Genomic DNA, 18,776 nt, shown 5'->3' on the forward strand with positions numbered 1-18,776 from the left:
AAACAAAAAATTGCTTTATATATAATTTATATATTAAACAAAAAAATCTCTTTTTCATCTCTCACAAAATTTTGCTACTAATATTATGCGAATTAGCATATTAAAATATTTTATTAAAAATAATATGCAAACGGAAAAGATGGTTTTACAAAACTACAATATTGTATCACACACCTTATAGACATAATGTTTTCACACAATTTTGTTTAAAACATAAAATCACACGCACACAAACATTATCTAAAGCATACACACACTCACAGATGTATATGTTTTCACTTAATTATTATTTGTTATAAGATGCACAATTGTTTTAATGATCTTCAGACCATTTTCATGATTTAGCAAATTCAAACACGGATCGCTGATCTTTTCCTCCAACAATTTTAACAATTCCAAACGCAAACACTGTATCATCTCTGCCGTTTCATGCGTATGCGCCTTAAGTATAATCCAATCCTCTTCTAGCAGAAATACAAAATCGCCGCCATGCAATTCGATTTTAAAATCACTACCAGCGAACAATACCAACGGCACCAGAGGCAGCATGGAGCACTCACGTATGAATATACGCGAGGTTTTCACTTTTTCCTGATAGATGAGGAACGGCGATTGAAAGCTGCCCACAATTGCGTTCACCGATGATGGATGTATGGCAACGAAGCCGTCTTGGCGTGTTTTGAAGCGCAAATCTTTGGCCGTATGCATTTTGGCCATTGCACCACCGACAGTCGAGATGTAGCTACGTTCGGGTGTAAGCACCTTAACAATGTTGGGATAAAGCGCGGCGTAAAGCAGCGATATGAGCAGACGATTATTGTCACCATTCACGTTCAAGTCGGCACCTGTGTAATATAGTTAATTTTATATATTTTAGCAAATATATTTCAAAATATATTACCTGTTAAGTCGAGTATATTATCGCTGGCGTTTTTGCGCTTGCGCGGTATGTTGATGGGCACAAAACCAATTGAGACCAGCAATTCCAAGAACTGATATTTCACCTCGGAAATAGTTTCCAGTGTTTTCAGTGAGAGAAAATGCTCATCTGCGTAATTGCGGCTGGCGTAGAAATTACGACGCGACACTTCCAACCATTTCTGCAAGTTAAAACATAGATATGTTTACACCACAACAAATAAATTTCAACACACTCACCTTGTATGCTAACAACATTGTCAAGTGGTCACTATTGCATATAGCAAATTCACGTTTGCGCTTCTCTGCCTCGGCACGTTTATTAAAAGGACTCACAAAGGGCGATTTGTGACTCAAACACGCCGCTATGGTGAGCACGCTATCCAAACACTGGAAGATGGCGCCATATAACATGAGTTTGCCGATGCGCACATCAACCGGCAGCGCCGATAAGTGATGACCCAGCGCTGTCAAATCTTGCGTCTCATCTAAAGCGCCGACATCCTGTAAACGGCGCACAGCCGAAAGTATATTTTCCTCGGTGGGCGGTTCCAGTGTACGTCCCAACACCTCCAGCGTATTTTTAGTGCTGAAGCAAGGCAAGGTTTTTATGCGCAACACGAGCTGTTCCAAAGGTACACGATGTATCTCCGGCACAGGTTGTGCTAGGAAGTTGTGCCGGAAACGATGACCCGTGTAGAGATGTATGCAAACACCTGGCATGACGCGTCCGGCGCGTCCTTTACGTTGCATTGCGTTGGCGCGTGATACCCAGACTAACTCCAGCGATTCCATGTTACGATTGGCATCGAAGCGCTTCTCTTTCATCAAACCGTAGTCCACAACGAATACGCAGTCGTCGATGGTGAGCGAAGTCTCGGCAATATTAGTGCTAAGCACGATTTTTCGTTTACCTTTCGGTGCTGGTCGGAAAATGGACGACTGCTCTTCGCTGGAGAGCGATGAGTGTAGCGGTATGACGATGAAGTTACCGCTTCTGTGGCAGAGAATAGACGAAATATTGAGCGTATGCAACATAAAAATTGAACAAATTGTAGTAACCTGTTTCCAAAGAGAGCGCTATCGCCAAGCGCTTCATGCACGGTTTGTATTTCTTGAAGACCCGGTAAAAATACTAATATTGTGCCTTCCTTGGGCCAGTTATGCTCCCCTTCCACAATGTATTTCAGCACAGACTCCACTAATTCGGGATTGATTTTCATTGGTTCCATTAGGTAGATGCTTTTACAAGTTTTCTTCGAATAATCTTTGAAAAAATAGAATGAGATATTTGAAAACATACAAGAAGGCACGTTCAGTTCGGTTGCAGCTAAACTTTAATAGCCTTTACAAATAAAATACAATAGTTTCCATACAAGAATTTTATTTCGATCGAACAGCTTGTATATATATGAGCTATCGTATGTTGATCGTGAACATAAGGCCCTAAATTTAAACAATTTCAAATAAGCACTCACCACTGTAACGCCCATACATCTGCGCCAACGTGAGCTTGTCATCTTTTATGCTCCTGGCAGGCTCGGCAGCTTCTGACTTTACATCCGAGTATTCTAATTCACGCATTAGCTCTTCTTCCTCCTTTTTGGTAATTTTACGACAATACTGCGAATCACATTCCATTACATAATCACATACTTCCAGAATATCTTCGAGAAATAATTGCTCGACGTGGAATGTGCGCCCAGGTATATCCAACACTGGTGCACCACCAAAATATTCTGAAAACAATTTGGCATTTAGGGTGGCAGACATGAGTATCACTTTAAGTTCAGGTCTATCTTTGAGCAGGTCCTTAAGTATCATAAGTAGAAAATCGGATTCTTCACTTCTTTCATGCACCTCGTCGACAATAACATGCGAAACGGTACTAAGCAGTGGATCGGCAGTGAGACGTCGCAAGAGGATACCGGTGGTGCAAAAAGTTAGACGTGTGGTAGATGAAATTTTATTTTCTAGACGTATTTGGTAGCCCACCGTTTGACCCACACGTTCGGTGCGCTCATCGGCTACACGCTCTGCCACACCTATCGCTGAAAGGCGTCGTGGTTGCGTGCACACTACTTCCACGTGTGGTATTTTGCTGGAATCCTTAAGTTTGGATGCATGAAATAGCCAATTGTCGAGTATGAATTGCGGTACTTGTGTGGACTTTCCACAGCCGGTCTCGCCTGATATCACAATGACCTAAAGGACAATTTGCTTATTGACAGTTATGTTCGTTATACAAAGAAATTGGAAAATACCTGCGACTTTTCTATTAAATCCAGTATTTCAAGCATTTTCTCGAAAGCAGGCAAATTCCGACGTCCCAACATCATTTTACGGTATCTTTCGTCTTCCTGTCGTTGTAGAAATTTTCGCAGCAACACGCGATCTTCATTTTCGGTTTGTTTGGTGGAACGCTGTTGTTCGGCATGGGACGTTTGACCTCGTTCATAGTGTGTTGGCAGTACTTCAGGCGCGCCGCCATTTGCTGTGGTTTCAACGTCGCTATCACTGGCGAAAAGTGATTTGGCATCTGAAGGAAATGGATAGGCATCGCCTTTCGGCAGTTGTGAGTACGCCTCTTCGCTTTGTATAGCTTCGCAAATGCTATAAACACAGCCCATGCCATCGGCGCAAATGTTGCGTGCCTCACAATATAAACGGCGCGCTACAAGTAACAATATATCACGTGGTAGATCGTGGCATGTTGTTTTGAGGTAGATAAATGGTGCTTCGTATGGGTACTTAGTATCGGGTGGAAATCGTATTTCAAGAAAAAACCAATTGTACTCTTCGTTGCCATCGAGAAAATCTGAAAGTACGGCAAAAATATTTAATACGTCCATGTTATAAAAAATCATTTATTCTTACCTTCGTGTTTTTTCCGCTGTCCCTCTCCTTCTTCTACAACGGGCGCTAAATGTGCAAAGCGGCATTTGTTGCCGAAACGACATGTGCCATTGCTGTCAAAATTACGACAACGGGCCTTTCCATTGACTGTTGGTTTCGCTTTCTGCTGCGCTGCTTGGTCGGGTATACCAGTACGTTTTCGTCTCTCTGACGGACTATGTATCAGTAAATGATCTATTTTGAATTTCAAACTCCAAACCGTATTTTTCTCCTTTTCCTCAAAAGCTGTATCATAAATAGATTCTAAAGCTGCCTTTTCATCGTTACGCATTTCCAAGAGATCTTCTTTGCTTATATCATTATTCAAGAACTCGTTAGCTTCGTCATCTGTTTGAGTGGCTAGTACACGCATATATTTACGATAAAGCAACAACAACGCAGCATCGGTATCTCCATTGCAGTGATCAAAAGCTTCTGCGCAATGCAAAGCCGCGAAGCCATAATTTTCCAACTTTAGCAAAGCGAAACGCCGCAAACGGTCTTCTGGAGTTTCTGCCTTCTGACTGTCGGCTGAGTAGTTGGTGACACTATGTACAACTAATGTTCCACGATCTTCCCAATAAGCTTTTTTCATATGACTACCCCGATCGCTATAAACTGATGCGTCATTAAGACGAAAATCGGGGCCATGTATCGCCCGCAGTGTCTCCATTGTCATTTTTTGTGAATCTTCGGACAGACGCAATTCTTGCAATTCAGTCTTCACAGCAACTTTGGTAGGCGCAACTTTGATAGGGGCATTACTGAAATAAATATATTTAAATTGTACACTTAACAGAGGCTAAAAAATATGAACATTGCACTCACGTTGTTCGCGGGTCGCAGAGTGGGCGGAGGTACCAGTTTTCGTCTTGCTCAGGTTCCATGGTGTTGGCTAATAACAACTGTGTATATATTGGTTGGTATCAACAACTAATTTCACTATATTTATATACAATTTAGCTATTATTGCATCTACTGGCGAAATAACCAAAATTATAAATAAGCTGAAAGTCTTTAGAAAAAAAAGCAACAACCAGCAGATATGCAACAAACGTGTCAGCAGAGAACGTATATTTATATATATACATATATATATGTCGGCAATGATCAGCTGGTCTTGCTGTTCAAAGCGCTGCCGTATGGGATAAATATTTATTGTTTTCAAAAGCGAGGAAGAGGAAGAACACAGCGGAAATGATTAAAAAGTCAGTTGTATGAAAGTTATAAAATATCACAAAACGAAAAAACCCAAACAAATTATGAATTATTGAAAAGTAATACTATAACTAATAAGAGGTAATTATGATAATACCTTATTTTATTTATTTAGTATCTTATTTACTACCCTTAGCGATTATTTTACAGTACTTATCGACTTCAACTTAGTGAAGTGCATACGATTTTTGCAACTCTGCGTCTTTCCAGAAGAGGTAACGGTTGTTCTGTCGTCTTTATTGAAAATTATTATTATTATTCCCGCCTATCTGTAATTGGATTTTTGTTTTTTTTATTATAAAGGGTTTAATATGAATTTTGTGGCCGCTCTTACTTGTGGTACTACACCAGAGGTAAGCTTTTGTTTTACAAATAAACAAATGTGTAAACTATATTGTGAAAATACATACGGCAGGTGGTGGCATCGCGATGTGTGAACCAGTTACTGCTTCGTTCCGAACCCCAAGGAGAGCTTTCCCTGGAGGCGGCAGCAGATTTTATTAATGAACTGTTCAAAGCGATTGGCTTGCACACCCAGATTACTCCACAGCAGTGTGAAACGGGAAAAGATTTCGACTGGGATGCAGCTGGTTGCCGCCGCTACATATTTCATCGTAACTCCATATTTTTCAACAGTTTTGAGCTTTTTCTTAATAAGCTAAGTAAAGCAGTGCGCAATATACAAGCAACAGCGGCGGAATCTAAGGCACTTGTACTATATCTCCAATTACTGGGTGTTTGGTGTAATTGCTGTATGGATTTACAGAAACAAGACTCCGATATGCAAGTGAAGTTTCTCGTAGAACCAATTGCGCGTATTAGTAAATATATTTTACACAATATTGTTGGGCATATCATTTCAAATTAAGAGTTTTTACAGATTACCAGCTCTTTCTTGGTGTGCATCAAATTAAAAAAAACTGTGATGTGGACTTTGGAGGATTAAACTTAATCTGCAGATATCTGCTGAATAGCGCCTTACATGGCTTATAGTATGTTTTATAATGTATTTTGTAATTCATTCATTCATATTTATTTTTACAGTTTTGAGGAATGTCACTCATATATAGCGGAAGGTTTAAGTAAAATTATAGAGCAGTATTTTGGAGCATCCAGTGCCTTTAATGAAGACGCATTTCAATTCTATCGCCTTGTTTTTAGATTGGGGGTAATAAAGCCGTAGTGTTGATAGTATTTTAAATAATAAAAACATGTATAACATCTTTGCACAGCACCATAAAGCAACACATTGTGGTGTTTTTAAAAGCCTCATACGTATGCTGGATAAACTTTTCAGGCAGCAAAGTGTAAGTAACCATCGCCAGCTTGTAAGCTTTCTTATTGAAAAGGGTATGCAGGAAGTTTACTACACATTTCTAAAATTGGAAAGAACGAAGGGCTTGCTAAAGGCCACACTCACCTTTTTGGAGAAACTGAGGCCGTAAGCAAATCTTAAACTTTTTGTTGTACGAAGAATGATTTAATAATTGAAAGCGCATTATAGACATTTACTCGATTTGGAATGTTTATCGCAGACGTTTCTGGAGGCAATACTTCGACTTGCATTGCATAAAGATGAAAGCATTTCATTAACTGCAGCACAATTGTACATTAAATTTGCACGTGCCAAGACATGCACTGACGAATATATACTAAAGCATATACTGGAGTTTTATTTGGAAGATCAGGTGCTGAAACTAATACGTTTAATAGTTATTTATTTAAAAAAAATATACTTTCTTTTAAATCTTGTCAGGCAAATTTGGAATCGCTGATGCCTTATGTTAATGCTCTATGGTCCTATTTTCCTTATATGCAGTCAATAGAAATATATTTTAAGTTGTTGAAAGATGCTGGAAGCGAGCCAGATACCATGCATTATTTTGTTGCTCAATTTATAATTGTGGTGTACAAAAAAATGTTGAAATATGACGGTAAAAGCACAATGTTTAATATTTAAAAACGTTGAAAAGTTAGACAGCAAATATTTTATCCTTGTATATCTTAGATTGTGAGCGTTATGCAAATGCATTTATTTTCGTTTACAAAACACTGCCTGCATTATTCAAAGAATCAAATAGCGAATGCGTCAATGGCATACTACTGCAAATATATAGCTTGTCTGATCAAAAAATGTTGTGTGAGCATAATGCTGAATTAAAACAGGTATAGTGGCATTACAACTAAAATAAAGATAGTAATATAAATGTTTTTGCTTCCAGTTTCTACCTAACCTTGAAGATTACTTTGTGTCGATATTTAAGGGTGCTAGAAAGGTGCACTATCTCTATTTGTATGCTTCATTTGTACATTTTGCACACTCCATTGCAAAGACAAAAAATTTCTATAAATTGGATGGATGCGGTTTACACGTCTATGGACAATATGTAGCTATAGAGCGCGCACTTAAAGACCTTGGTGCAGAAAAGGTAGGTTTTTTCTAAAATATTTTTAATTTTTTTTTTTAATAAATATGTGAACAGTCACCAAGTGCGCAGCAAGTGGATGACTACTGCTACACTTTACAAAAAATTGGCGTTTTATTGAAGGTAGGCTATAACGTATTTGATCAGTTGGAACACATTATGAAAACGCTGAATGTACGCCTGCTCCAAACTAAACAAATACATAAGTTTGTTGATAAAGAAAGATTTATTGGTAAGTGTCCTTTGCTACTTAAATCAGAATTTTTCTAATTTTTTTAAAATTTTCATAAATACTAGATGTGTATGCCATTGATTTATTGGTGAGTGGATGTATTACATTGTCACACAATAAAGAGTTCACAAGATCTTCAAAAATGTGGCTTGTGCGTGAAATACTCGCCTTGGAAAATTATTTAGTTAAATTTCTAAGCAAAGCGGAGTCAACAACTAATGCTCAAATGTATCGTGTGAAAACGGTAAATATATAAAAATATAAAAATACACATAACTTTTTAAATTAAAATATATTTTAATTTTACATTTTCATTCATTCAATAGCATTTTGTCTGCCTTACAAACCTATATTACTCATTTCGTGAAGTCACTGACATACCCAAGCTGCCACTTAGATTACACCCATATCATGTCTTGGTTGAAACGTTGCTCTCTAGTTGTTTGCAGCGTAAGCCGAAAGTGCAAGTTACCAGTGAAGAGGAGTCGGAGTTTCATCCTAAGCACATTATTAGCTATCAGCGAAATATGTTTAACAATTTCACGTTGCTGCATTCAACGAAAGACATTGAACTACCATCGCCAGTAGCTTGGAAGCTATGCATGCGCTATGGTGCGGTGAGTATTGGTGTTCTGTCAGCTAATTTCTCCCTCAAATGCATTGCATACATTAAGGATGAGCCTTTTGAAAATTGTAGCGGTTAAATTCGAAACCAGATCAAATAAAATTCAAATTTAACTAGGAAAAACGTTGACTTCGGTTACATCGAAGCTATAATGCACTTCACAAAAAAAGACGTTTTCATATAAGAACTTCGATCTAGAAAACTTCTTCAGATATTATAACTCTGTCTTAGCCTCCAATCATTGGCAAATTTCGTAAAAATATCTGATCAAATAAAAAAAAATCATACAAGAACTTAATATGAATCGTCCCGTTGTTATGCTAGCTGTACGCTATAATGCTCCGATCTGAAAAATTTCTTCAGATATTGTAGTCTACTTATAATATAATCCATGCAAAATAAATTATCAAATAAAAAAGTTTTCCAATAACTTCATTTTGATCGTTTAGTTTGTATGGCAACAATATGCTATAATGGTCCGATCTATAAAGTTTCTTAAGGTGTTACCTTAAAATATAAGCTATGTCAAGTTCCATACAAGAACTTGTTTTTAATCGTTGAGTTTGCATAGCAGCTATAACATAGTGTTTCGATATCAGTGATTCTGACAAATTAGCAGCTTTTTTGGGGAGAAAATAACGTATGCAGATCGATATCTCAAAAACTGAGATATTGTGTAGCGTATATATTTTATAGGTCGGATACCATTTTCTTCTAGGTGTTACAAACTTCGTGACAAATTTAATGTACCCTATTCAGGTTATAAAAATACCTTATCACTTCTTCGTTTTAAACATCAGTTTTTGTGTGTTTTAATCATTTCTTTTGCCTTGTAGACCACACACAAGTTCGCCGATGAACTATTTGCATTTATGCAAGCTTTAATAAAACACCATTCCAAAATATTTGCGCATATTTCTGCCGTATTAATATACAATTTGTACAATCAAAGGCCACCGTTCACAATAGACGTTATACAGGTGAGTCGAAGAAAAAATTCTAACCTTTAGGTCTTTGGGAGTACAAAACTAAATACATATATGTTTATTCATGATATACATATAAAATATATATTGTATTTCACGTTCTTACAAATGTTTCGAAAATATAAGTCGAAACATAACCTAGAAATCTTAATATCAAAAATTTCCTAGCTAGAAGACGTAACGGTTAAATCATAAAATTGTCCTACCAGAGATTTCTATTGAAGTACATATTTTGAGTTATTTAAGGTATTATATCCACTTGCAAATATAAAAAAAAAACCTTTTTATGGTTTTTTTCTAAAAGACACTTTATTTTATAAATAAATATAAAAAAATACGTATACAGAATTTAATGTCCTTTAATAATCGCAGATTCATTTTGAAAATTTTGGCCTTTCTTAAAATTTTAAAATGCTTAAAATTATCTTAAATGCAAGAACCAAAAATATTTCTTGTTACAATACCAAAAAAGTCGTTTTTTATGAAAAAAGTTCCATTTTAGAGAGACTTAAATGTCGAAATTGTAAAATTCCTTCGATCCAAGAAATTCCTCCTAAAATTTCAACTCGTTCGGACCAGCCGTTTTCGAAATATTTTACGCTCCGGCTCTGATTTATCGTTTCGAGAAAAACGAGTTTAATATTTTGGGAGCAAACTGGAGTTAAAAAATTCTTACAAATGCGTTCATATCTCCGAAACTACAACATTTGCCCGATCAACTTAACTTCTCGAAAAGAATCTGAAATATATGTATGTATGTGCATACATTTATTCGATATTTAAGCAAAAAAAGAATTGATTTTTTGAAATTCAAAAGTGGATATGACTCCTTAAATATTACTTTTACATTTTTTTTGTAGGTATGTATTAGTTTGTAGTAGAGTTTGTAGCCGACTTGATGGGTTGTTAGTGTTAATATGTATTATACTTAAGTATGCTTAAAAATATCACATTAATATAATCAAAAATATTGAAATATTAAAAACTACATAACCTCAAAAATCTACCTGAATAACTGTAGCGTAGAAAACTAAATGTTTTATGTAAAAATTTGAATTAAAGCTTGTGTTTCTTAATGAAACGATTTGTTTTGCATCGCAATTATTGAACTCCCCCCTTTTATTCTCGTTTTTAGTCCGTTATTTCTGCACAAAAGTCCTTCATTGATCGGCTTCCAGCCGAACATACGCCCACCTTGCTCTGTGTTACGGTAGTTTTGCGCGTTTTGCAATTTCTACAACAAGCCCTTTTAAAAATTCCACCCATCACCGGCGGCAATCGTTTGATGGCTTTGAAACACCTCTACCTCTACACAGAAAATTTGAATGTTAGCGATGATAATGTGCTGCCCGATATGTGAGTAATGCCAATCAATTTACCCAAGTATTTCCTTAGAAATAACTGTATACGCTTTTTAATTCTAATTTATAATATGTGAAAACATTTTCTTGTTTGTCTTTTCTTATGTACTTGTTTTTGTAGTCGGAACCAAGCGAAAGCCTTGCAAAATCACATTTTAAATAATGCCGAACAAATGTCTTTAAAGGCGTATTTGTGCAGTTTGGGCGTGAACACAGAAACCAATGGAGGAATATAGACTCAGGTTGCACACGCAACAAAGTTTCAGAAAAAAATATAAAATTATCCCTTTGTTGACAAACAACTAAAAATATTCTTGAAATATGACGATATACTTATTTACCTGTATGACATTTAGTTTTAAGCTTTGTGTTTATTATTTATTTTCATAAATCAACCTAATTTCATTTTCATTATCAATATTTGTAAACAATGAGTTATTGCATATACATATGTACAAGAATGTGTGCATAAGAAAATGAAAGGTGCAAATTTGTAATTTTCCTATGAATTATAATACATATGTACATATGTATTTGCTTTATACGCTGCTCCCTGATAAGTTCACAATTAACTGCGTTATTAAAAAACGCCGTAATTTCATAAATTTTAATTTATGCACTATATTTAAATATACTTGCAAATAATTATATACTTGTCAGTTTGTTGTAAATAATTTGTGATTGCTTATCACTAAGTGACTTATTAATATTATAAGCATATTTATTTAGAATTTTCTCAATTACTTGCATATATACATATGTATGTATGTATGTGTATATTTTACTATACATACATAGTATGTGCCTAAACTTTCTCCCCTGGCAACATTTTATAATGAATTACTAGACTAGGAAACACCTTTCGTGTACTACTTCAATCATAACACTCTAAAATCATCCGTTTGGTAATATTGTCTGTTAATATTGTTTTAATTAATGTGCTTATACATATATGTATATATGTAAAACTATAAGGCGGGTCATCGAAAAATATAAGCAAAGTTACTTTAATGATTTTAGGTTTCATTGACTGTTTGCTTAAGTTATTAACAAGCATGATACAGTAATATATAGTAACTACCTAGGAGTCGTGAATTGCTTGTCAGCTGGTTTTTTTGTTGCAAGTTTCTGAAAAATTAAAATTAGTTTAAATGGGTTATGAATAAAATATGTTAACTGTTTATAATTAGTGGGCGCGAGTTGGGTAAAAAATTTACAAAATTATTAGTTATTTTTTCATTCCAAAAAAAAGAAAAGTTTAATGTTGTTTGAAGTTTAAAAATTTTATGTATTTAAACCTGTTAAATTTAAGCACTTTAACATTTAGAAGCTTAAATGATTTATTTGTGATTTTAATAAATACATTTTTATTACATATTTTATTTTGATTGGTAAAAAGTATTAAATTAAATGCATATATATAATATTATTTTGTTTTGATTGATAAAAAAACAATCAAAGTTTATAGTGACACCATATCTATCGATTAGCGGTTATGGTATGTTCAGATGTGCGATTTATGACTTACAATACATTTCAAATATAAATATAAAAAGTAACAAGCAAACAATTATTTAATATTAAAATGAAATACAATATAAAATAAACTATAATAATACATTTAAACTTTTAATTATTAATTCGTATATAGAATATTATAAATAAATTATAAATGTAAAAATGAAGCCTAAATGATTTGTATACATACATACATATGTATGTAAATTTAAATTTATTGATCAAAATTAAAACTAAAAAATGCTTATATTAATTATAACTAATTTAAATATTAATTATCATCAACCGCCACTTTATCAAGTAAATCTTAAAAAAAAAATCACAATTTGCTTTCGTTTAAAATATTTTAAAAAGACTGTCAACAACTAACACATAAATCATAAGGCACTTCCTTTTTGCACTTACCGCGCAACTTAACAATTAATTAATAGCAATTACTAATCTGTAATAAAAATCTTTGTCGGTGGAAATTTACATGCAAATTACGCATTAATTTGAATACCTACGCACGCACTTGTTAACCTGTCTATGAATGCCTTAAGTGAGTACTTAATTTCTAGGTCTTGAGGGAAATTAAAACAGACACATAAGTGCTTGTAATAACATTTTTTTCGCTAACTGATTGATCGGTAGTCATCCATTAAAATCAATTTAAATATTGCACCGCTCTAATGCAAATAAAACGCGAAATTTTGACAGTGAATATTAATTAAAAGATTGACATCTTAATATATAAAAAATATACACAACACGAATCAATTATGAGTTAGACAATTTCGATAAGTTTGACAATTTTTTTATAACAAAAATTTTGGGTATTTATGTATGTATGTCAATTGTCGTACATCCGTATTTTATGTCTGCAATCATCCTGAGGGTTAGTCTAGCACTCCTACGGCATACGCATACGTCACAGGTGCCCTTGAAGACCAGTTGCTTATAGTGATATCTCTGGACTGTTTTTTATGCTCATAGATTTCAATGTACATACATATGTTTGTAAAATAACCAACTCCTTAACTGCGCCCTCAAATGTTTATCTAAAGTCAATTATCAATTTTATTGGCGCAGTTGGTTAGCTGAAATGATGATACATTTCTTCTTCATTTGAATTTATTATATGACTGTAATAAATTACATATGTATGTTTGCCTGTATTTTTTTTAAGCTAAAGTTGGCTAGAATGATCGCTTTATGCTACAAAATGCATGCGATTTAACTTTATGTATTTCTTGTACATATCTTTTTGTTTTTATTATTTGAATTATTTTTTAAATTTTTTAATAATTTTTTATATATTTTTCATATACATACATACATATTTTTTATTTTATTTTTTATGACTTTTTTATTTAACAATAATTTCAATTTCTGTTTTACACACACACACACAAATGTTTAAATATTTCTTAGTTTCAAACACATTTTCACTTTGGACGAAAACTCTAAATTTTTGCGTAAATCAAACTAAAAATGCGCCGGCTAATTTTCAACCTGTAAGCACATTGTGTGCTCTGCAGCCTCTGCGGCCAGCAACAGACGCATCGTTAAGGTGATAATACATTTAATTCATTGCTACAGCTTGTTTGTGTTGCTTATTTGCAAATTCGCTACCTCCTACAGCTTGCTATTTCATAAGTGTGTGCTCATGCTACATATGTATGTATGTGTTTGAACAATAATTTACTAGTATTGGTGTAACTTGAGTTCATCTCTTTTTGCTTTATTGTTGTTTTTGCTTCGCTGTAGCCTGAAGTAGTATTTTTTAGCGTCAACAAATCATTTATTGTCATAATCAACACTTGTATTTCCTCTTATTTACAAAAATACGCCTTTCACAACGTCGTGTTTGAGTGTATACTACCCATAAAGTGCAAAAATTAGAGTAATCTGTGTAACATTTATAAATACAAACAATTTTATTTTTTTTGTCAGAGAAACTATAAAATACGCTACTAACAAGCATCGTTAAATCTTTGCGAAATTCTCCGCCGTCATTATTACAACAAGGAACAGCCTAACATTCTAATGTAAACAAACTTCACAACAAGAATTTCCGTTACCGAACGTCAATTTCAGTTTGCCAACAGTTGAAACTAAGATTTAATACAAGTGATTTAATTGCCTATAACTAGCCATTAAATGTGCAAATATTTATGTTTAAAACGTGTTATGAGTTTAGTGTGAATATCAGTACGTTAATTGTGTTATAAAATCGAATAAATCGAATGTAAATTGTGCTATAGAAAAGTCAAGGAAAGTCAAGGAAATTGTATACGAACGTCCTTTGTGAAGAATGACATTGCAAAAGTTGGACCAAAAAAATTACTGGAAGCAGCACAAAATGGAAAATCGGTAAGTAGTTGCGTTGGATTATTGTTATATATAATAAGACACTTTGAAATAAGCATATAAATATGTTATTTGTGAAGAACTACAAAGGTTGTGGATAACCTTTCTATACCAACCCATATTTTCAACAACAGACACTTTGCCACATTATAAGCTTTTATTAAAACTATAAAAATTTAGTTAGTAAATTAATAATAATTACTCACATAGAAAAGCGCATATAAAATTAATGCCCCAGATCTATGTCAAAATTTATTTAAAACGTATATTTTTTTTTTAACATTTTTGACCTATAAAAGTGCTAGTTTTGCATTCGAAACGAACTCAATAGCGAGTTACCGGTTTTTAGTAAGCTTTTTAAAGCGTTACCGCTATTTGCACATCATTAGAAGGTAGGAATAAATGCAAGGAGTACGTAACTGCTCTGATTAGTGTCTGTCTAAGCATATTTGCGCTGGAGAGCAGTATAATAAGACCCAAACAAGAAAGCTAAAGATACTTACTACTTGTTTAACTAAAATTTATCTATACATTGCAAAAATATGTTACTTTTTACACGCTTTATTTATTTTATTTAGCTTTAGTATGACAAACTAAGCGATTTGTAGATATGTACATACGTGTACGCATACATATACATACATAAATCTAGTAGCAATTTTTTGTTTTTTTGTTTGTATACGCCGATCGCGAAAAGCGCTCGTTCGTTCAATGTGTTGTAATTGTGTTGATGTTGGCGTATGCGTGAGTGCAAAAGCAACGCTGAATTCGGCAGGCGTATTTATGTGACCAACGAATTTCCGGGGAGCGCGTTATTTCTAAAATAAATGTATGTGAGTATGAGACAACGTATTTTATGGCGTGCAATAAATTAAAAGTTAAAAATTGAAATTGAAGACGACACCAGAATACTTGTCACCACTGAATACACATACACAACCGCTCACTAATCTAAGTAAATAACTACCTGTTAATTTGTCTATAGATGTGCAACAGTAAAGCGCCGGCGTATGACTGGTGGGGGTGATACAAAGCTGCTTGGTAGCGATGTACGCGCTTAATATGTTTTTTGTGAACTTTTTGTGTTGTAAAAGTGAATTTGATTTATAAAGCGTATAGAATTAAATAAATTATAATAAAAGCCTGAAAAATATCACAACAAAATTAACGCTATCGCTCCAGCTTTTCTCAGCGACGCGCATTTCTGCCTCTGTGATTTAGAAATCTTCACAAGCGCGTCTTGCAGCGCCTTCAAAGCGCTCTGAATGTCTACCCTACATCCAACTGCTGCCTGCACAACCGCGCATTCAATCCAATTTTCGTGTATATGCGTCTATGTATGTATGTCTGTGCGCCACTAATAGCGCTATTGCTCGGTGCTCGACTTAAACTGCAGCCTTAAACAAAGTGTGTGTGCGCCGCTTTTTAGGTGTGTGTGTGTGTGCGAAAGCATTATAGTGACACCTACGCGCGCTGCTCACTTCTGCGCTTGTGTGCTGCGCCTGTATTATTCTCTTGAGTGTGTATGCGTGCGATCGCGATTGTGATCGCCAACGTTACTTCCCCTAACGCTGTGTAACAAATATGCAATAACAACAACAAAAAGCCAAACACTACCACATACGCGCCTATATAGAGCGGCAGCAAAGCTCAGTGGTGCTTGGTGTGAAATTGAAAATCGAGCAGCAGCAACAGCAACAAATCACAGTTGTGCCAATATCAGCAACAGCAACATCAGCAGTAAACGTTTAGGAGCAGCAGTCAGTATGAGCAACGGCGTTAGCAGTCACAGCACAGTAAAGGCGCGTCAAGAAAACTCGGTTCAGCAATCTGTGTTGTGAGCGCGTTTTTCGTTACTTGTATTATAGAATTCTTTGTTTTTTTATTTTTTCGATTTTGTGCAAAAAGGAAATTTTCATTTAACGTTAGCGGTGCACACTGGCAAGCGGTCAGTCATATTATGGACGTGCCGGTGAGCGTATGCCGGTTTGCAGTGTTACATTTTTAACTAAAAAGAATAATAAAACGAAAAAACAATATCATAAATTAAATACGTAAATTTTCAGCGCCAAGTTTACGCGTAACTAATACGTAAACGCGACTTAACGCGTACACACACGTCTGAGTTTTACGAAAAATACGAACTGAATTCATTAAAAAAAAAAATAAAATTAAAAAAAAAAATATTTACATCACTTTAAAAAAAAATACAAAAACAAAAATAATAAAATATAAAAAAAATCGCAGTACGGCCTGAGCAGCAGCTCATTACAAAGCTGTAAACGTCGCCTGGTGTTGATCTGTCTGTCCATACGCACTCGAAACTCGATCAATCTGTGTGTTGAATGCTTGTATTTACATACAAACACACTTCTGTAAATTTGACGGCCAGTAAGTCAATCAGACGCGGCGGGTGGTGTGGCTTTATCGGTGCTAAATCGTGTGTCAAGGCGTGAAAGTAACAAGTCTAAGTGCATACGAGCATACATACAAATGTACAAATATTGGCATTACAAATGTTGAATTTGTTTGATAATAAATAATATAAGAAAACGTTTAAATAAATCGCTTTCGGCGGCATATAAATTTCTTGCACAAGTAAAGTCACAAGCGCAGCATAAATATCTTTTAAAGAAAAACAAAAACAAAAAAATAAATAAAAATAAAAATAAGAAAAGCGATATACAATTTGTTTTACAAGTCATTAACGCCTTGCGATTTTTTAAATGCTGCTTAAATGTTATACAAGCGTGCAATTAAATAATAATAAAAAGCCCATTTTGTGCCGTTAACACTTCATTTAAATTAAGTGCATTATTAAAATTATTTTAAACGAAAACATACTGTCTTGTTAAATTGTTGGCAACGCAGAAGTAACGCCAACGCGCAGGATCAGCAGCAGTGCAGCAGTTGGTGCATAGACATTTTGATATCACTGTAGGTTGAGTATTTACTGCAAATTAATTAATTATTTAATTTATAATAAAAAAGTGCAAAAAATCATTTGAAGGTGCTTGACATGCGTGACGCGCGTTAACAATATATATTATTATTAAATTAAATTATTAAATTTACGCACATAAACTACATTAACAATCTGCTTAACTAATGGTGGCACTGAACTCATGGTTTTCTTACTCTAAGCTGATAATTAAAATTGAGGTTAGTCGTTATGAGTCTAAAGACCGTTTTCTCAATACCTGGTTGACTGCCAAACTGTCAGTAAAAAAAGTTTCTTTACCGAAAGAAGGTTGGTTAAGTTAACCAGGATTTGACTAACTGATGTCCATTTCGCAAATGTCTCCCTGAAATAGTTCGCGTGCTGACGGTTCCTGTGGTCTAACTCTAACTACTTCAGAAACTGGACTTCATTGCAGTTCTATAGCGTCAGAAAATTGTTCAAGAAGTAAAGACTATGGTTACCGTACATTCCTCCCGGCAGTCGGCTTACTTATACTTGATCCCAATGTGAGGGCGATTTATTTATGGAATTAATGTTATAGTGACTGGCGAGTGTAATAATAAATACGCATAAATACCTGTTAACCGAGCTCTTAAGCTTATAATGTGTCTGACTTCGAAAAATAAACGATTTAAATTCACTTAAGACGTTATACATATATATGCAAATATATGAGAAAAGCTTTACTGCTGCCAATATGCTTGATCTGCATTTCGTCTGAAAGTAATTAAAAAAAAAAAGAATATCCCAAAGCACCGAATTAGAAAAGCAGCTGATTTAATTTTACAAGCGTGACGAATGTCTTCTCACTGCATTTAAGCCGATTCCGGTTTTCTCCTACCATTCGTTCCCTGTTTTTGTACCGAAACGCTGTTGGCTTCTGCCAGCTCAATAACAATAAAAAATCACTCATTAATAATATCAACACCTTGTAATCATAATGTAATTAATAAAATGTTAAAATTGCATTAACCGAATTTGTAATTAGCACCTAAGTAATGAGTGATGTAAACAAAATTTATTATACTATGGGAATATTCCTCTGCATTTCGATCAGCTGTTCTCAGGATTAAACTTTTTGGGTTGTTTTAATGATATTTGAAATACCATCTTTTCGTTTATTCTTGTATTCCTGCTTAAGCTGGTAATTAGGCTATATTTTGCTTGTGTCCAGGGAGAAGTTGCTTAATTTTAGATCTCCCATTGAGTTTAGCAAAAGGTGACCTCTTTAACCTCCTATAGATGAAGAAATTCGGTACAAACATGCGCTTGAAACGAGTTAA

At 34.5% G+C, this 18,776-nt stretch overlaps 3 protein-coding genes across 4 annotated transcripts in view; 2 read left to right on the forward strand and 1 right to left on the reverse strand.

The window, feature by feature from the left end:
* Nucleotides 1–48: 48 nt before the first annotated feature.
* Nucleotides 49–4,896, reverse strand: LOC105232078 (putative ATP-dependent RNA helicase DHX57). The gene is made up of 8 exons (XM_011213679.4): nucleotides 4,642–4,896; nucleotides 3,796–4,577; nucleotides 3,183–3,736; nucleotides 2,397–3,123; nucleotides 1,981–2,185; nucleotides 1,159–1,915; nucleotides 902–1,100; nucleotides 49–845 (listed from the first exon to the last, which is right to left on the reverse strand). Exons 1-8 carry the CDS (start codon nucleotides 4,698–4,700, stop codon nucleotides 280–282), a joined length of 3,849 nt encoding a protein of 1,282 aa, XP_011211981.2. The 5' UTR covers nucleotides 4,701–4,896; the 3' UTR covers nucleotides 49–279.
* A 336-nt stretch (nucleotides 4,897–5,232) lies between these two features.
* LOC105232079 (uncharacterized) lies at nucleotides 5,233–12,287 on the forward strand. Its single transcript, XM_011213680.4, has 15 exons — nucleotides 5,233–5,384; nucleotides 5,447–5,852; nucleotides 5,912–6,023; nucleotides 6,076–6,199; nucleotides 6,264–6,472; nucleotides 6,536–6,719; nucleotides 6,788–6,965; nucleotides 7,040–7,197; nucleotides 7,254–7,460; nucleotides 7,515–7,689; nucleotides 7,755–7,933; nucleotides 8,016–8,306; nucleotides 9,151–9,294; nucleotides 10,436–10,656; nucleotides 10,783–12,287. The coding sequence occupies exons 1-15, from the start codon at nucleotides 5,343–5,345 to the stop codon at nucleotides 10,895–10,897; spliced, it is 2,745 nt and encodes a 914-aa protein (XP_011211982.2). The 5' UTR covers nucleotides 5,233–5,342; the 3' UTR covers nucleotides 10,898–12,287.
* A 2,106-nt stretch (nucleotides 12,288–14,393) lies between these two features.
* Nucleotides 14,394–18,776, forward strand: part of LOC105232080 (open rectifier potassium channel protein 1) — a 30,993-nt gene continuing 26,610 nt past the window's right edge. Inside the window, exon 1 of one of the 2 annotated variants that reach the window (XM_029552746.2) lies at nucleotides 14,394–14,534. The gene's annotated coding sequence lies outside the window, so the exon portion shown is untranslated. Of the gene's footprint in view, nucleotides 14,535–16,403; nucleotides 17,469–18,776 lie in introns of those variants that run through there. The other variant, XM_011213681.4, reaches the window with a different exon arrangement.

Source organism: Bactrocera dorsalis, chromosome 4 (assembly GCF_023373825.1).
Source record: "Bactrocera dorsalis isolate Fly_Bdor chromosome 4, ASM2337382v1, whole genome shotgun sequence".
NCBI lineage: Eukaryota > Metazoa > Arthropoda > Insecta > Diptera > Tephritidae > Bactrocera > Bactrocera dorsalis.

Excerpts from the sequence above, each read along its gene's own strand:
- LOC105232078 (XM_011213679.4), bottom strand. The coding sequence starts at position 4,700 with ATGGAACCTGAGCAAGACGAAAACTGGTACCTCCGCCCACTCTGCGAC. Across the intron at positions 4,578-4,641 it reads CTCTGCGACCCGCGAACAAC|TAATGCCCCTATCAAAGTTG; the intron begins GTGAGTGCAATG and ends TATTTATTTCAG. Across the intron at positions 1,101-1,158 it reads CAATGTTGTTAGCATACAAG|AAATGGTTGGAAGTGTCGCG; the intron begins GTGAGTGTGTTG and ends TTTAACTTGCAG.
- LOC105232079 (XM_011213680.4), top strand. The coding sequence starts at position 5,343 with ATGAATTTTGTGGCCGCTCTTACTTGTGGTACTACACCAGAG. Across the intron at positions 6,473-6,535 it reads TTTTTGGAGAAACTGAGGCC|ACATTTACTCGATTTGGAAT; the intron begins GTAAGCAAATCT and ends AGCGCATTATAG. Across the intron at positions 7,934-8,015 it reads AAATGTATCGTGTGAAAACG|CATTTTGTCTGCCTTACAAA; the intron begins GTAAATATATAA and ends TTCATTCAATAG.